The sequence below is a fragment of the Apaloderma vittatum genome, unplaced genomic scaffold (genome assembly GCF_000703405.1).
Source record: "Apaloderma vittatum isolate BGI_N311 unplaced genomic scaffold, ASM70340v1 scaffold3826, whole genome shotgun sequence".
Lineage (NCBI taxonomy): Eukaryota > Metazoa > Chordata > Aves > Trogoniformes > Trogonidae > Apaloderma > Apaloderma vittatum.
This window is the reverse complement of record NW_009722146.1, coordinates 227-2,234: the sequence shown is the minus strand read 5'-3', so window position 1 is coordinate 2,234 and position 2,008 is coordinate 227. Positions and strand designations below refer to the sequence as shown.

At 35.6% G+C, this 2,008-nt stretch overlaps 1 protein-coding gene across 1 annotated transcript; it reads right to left on the bottom strand.

Annotated features, from left to right (window-relative positions):
* Positions 1 to 652: 652 nt before the first annotated feature.
* Positions 653 to 1,618, bottom strand: GPR18 (G protein-coupled receptor 18). Its single transcript, XM_009871650.1, has one exon. It carries the CDS (start codon positions 1,616 to 1,618, stop codon positions 653 to 655), a length of 966 nt encoding a protein of 321 aa, XP_009869952.1.
* Positions 1,619 to 2,008: the final 390 nt, after the last annotated feature.

Here is a 2,008-nt window from a genome sequence, read left to right as displayed (position 1 = left end):
TAGTGTGTCTGGACGGTTAGTATTTTCATCCATATAAAACGATACTTTGTGCAAAAATAGGGTGTAATAGATCTTCATACCCACAGGGAACTAATGAACAGTTTGACTGTTACACCTTTTAATGACATTTTTATCTAGGACTGCACAATGTTGTCAGTTACAAAGAAATCTGCATCAAAGAAGCGATTAGCTGAATGAAATATAAACATTACCTACATAGGCTTTCTCTTTAAGTCATGCTATCATTGATCTTGAGAGAGTGAAGCCAATTTTAAAAGTTTGGGATATATGGTAGTTTCAGAAGTATTTGGTTATGCAAATATAAAAATAATATAAAAATTGCATCATAATTCTCCAGTGTTGTCTGCTTTATTATACTCCAGTCACTTTTTTTCTGACTGACAATATTCACAATCTTTTGAGATGAAAAAAGCATTGGAAAGTTTAACACTGAAAATGTCAGATTTACAAAAGCTGTTGGGCAAATACAAAGAAGCACAATTACTATTCTGCTTCTCTCATATTTACAGTGCAACAAATGTATCTGTTACTTCTGGCTACAGAATGTTCTTCTCTATAGTCAAAATGCAAGAATTCAGAAAAAGAATCACTTGTTCGCATTACAAAAGTCCCGTGATGCTTTTTTCTCTTTTTATATCATCTCGCTGTTCATATTATTGAGTGATCTTACACTTCCAGTTCGAAAACTTTTCCTGCGCACACTTCGAAGGTAGTTGCGATAAAGTATTACGCTGATGACTCTCGCCTGAAATTGTTTAGAAACAATATAGTACAGTATAACGTCCAAGCATGTACTGAGATTCATGAGGAAGGTGGTAAAGGCTGCCCAGGGATTGTAAGTTCTGTCTTCATCTTGCAACATCAGGAAGGCAAAGCAAATGTGGAAGGGCACGAAGCAGATGAGTACTTGAGCAATCAGAGTAATTATAATTCTTATGGATCTCTCCTTGGCCTTAGGCTTCAGTTTGGAAGTCTTGCCACGGATAAAATTGTAAATAATGACTAGGTAACACCCTATCATGATGAACAAGGGAATCAAAAAGAAAAAAATCAAGCGAGAAAAGTTCAGTGTGTTTATTTCCTTTAAATGGATGATATCAAGCATTTTCATGCAGGTGGTGAAATTTGAGGCTTTGTCTGGATCAGATTGTAAAAACAGCAGTGGGGACGTTGTTGCGAGGGTCATTACCCAGATTCCAGTGCAAGCCAGCAGAGCTTTTTTTGTGTTTTTTAGTTCTTTGACATGTTTGGGCTGGACAATAGCCATGAATCTGTCTGCGCTTATAAAAGTGAGCAACCACAGAGCGATGGCTGGATAAAATATAGTGAAAGCACTGATAATCCGACAAAACATATCTCCGAAAGGCCACATTTCTTTCAAGTGGTAGGTTATCCGAAAGGGCAAGGAAAATATAAAAATTATGTCAAGTAATGCCACGTTCATCATATATACAGTTATAGTTGTTCTCTTCTTGGTAGTGCAGCTGAAAACCCATAGTGCAGTGGCATTCACCAACAATCCCACTGCAAATATGAAACTGTAGAAGACCAGTGATGCAATCCTGTATTCTTCAGGGTGGAGATTTCCAGGCATCATATTTTAATTGCATTTAGGAATAGTCGTTGCACTCCATAAATACTCTGAAAATAGATAAAATATGAAAAATTATTATCAGTCAAATAAAAACTTTCTTTAAAAACAAACAAGGTGGTTGTAGGATGGGGTTTAGTGATGAGATTGTGTTGTCTGGTTGTGAAAATGTGCTAGCTTTGTTGCTTTCTCTGACTACAAATACATTATTATGCTCTGAAGGAAACATTTGTACTGTTAGACTTATGAGAAACAGTATTTATCAGCTAGTTTTAATTAAACATTTTAATTACCTAAGAAATTTCTTATATAAGTAGTCAAAGTCAAGATTGACCAGCTACATGGAGTGTTGCTCAGTAACTGATAATTAAATTGAAACAGTTTTAGTTCAGGGAA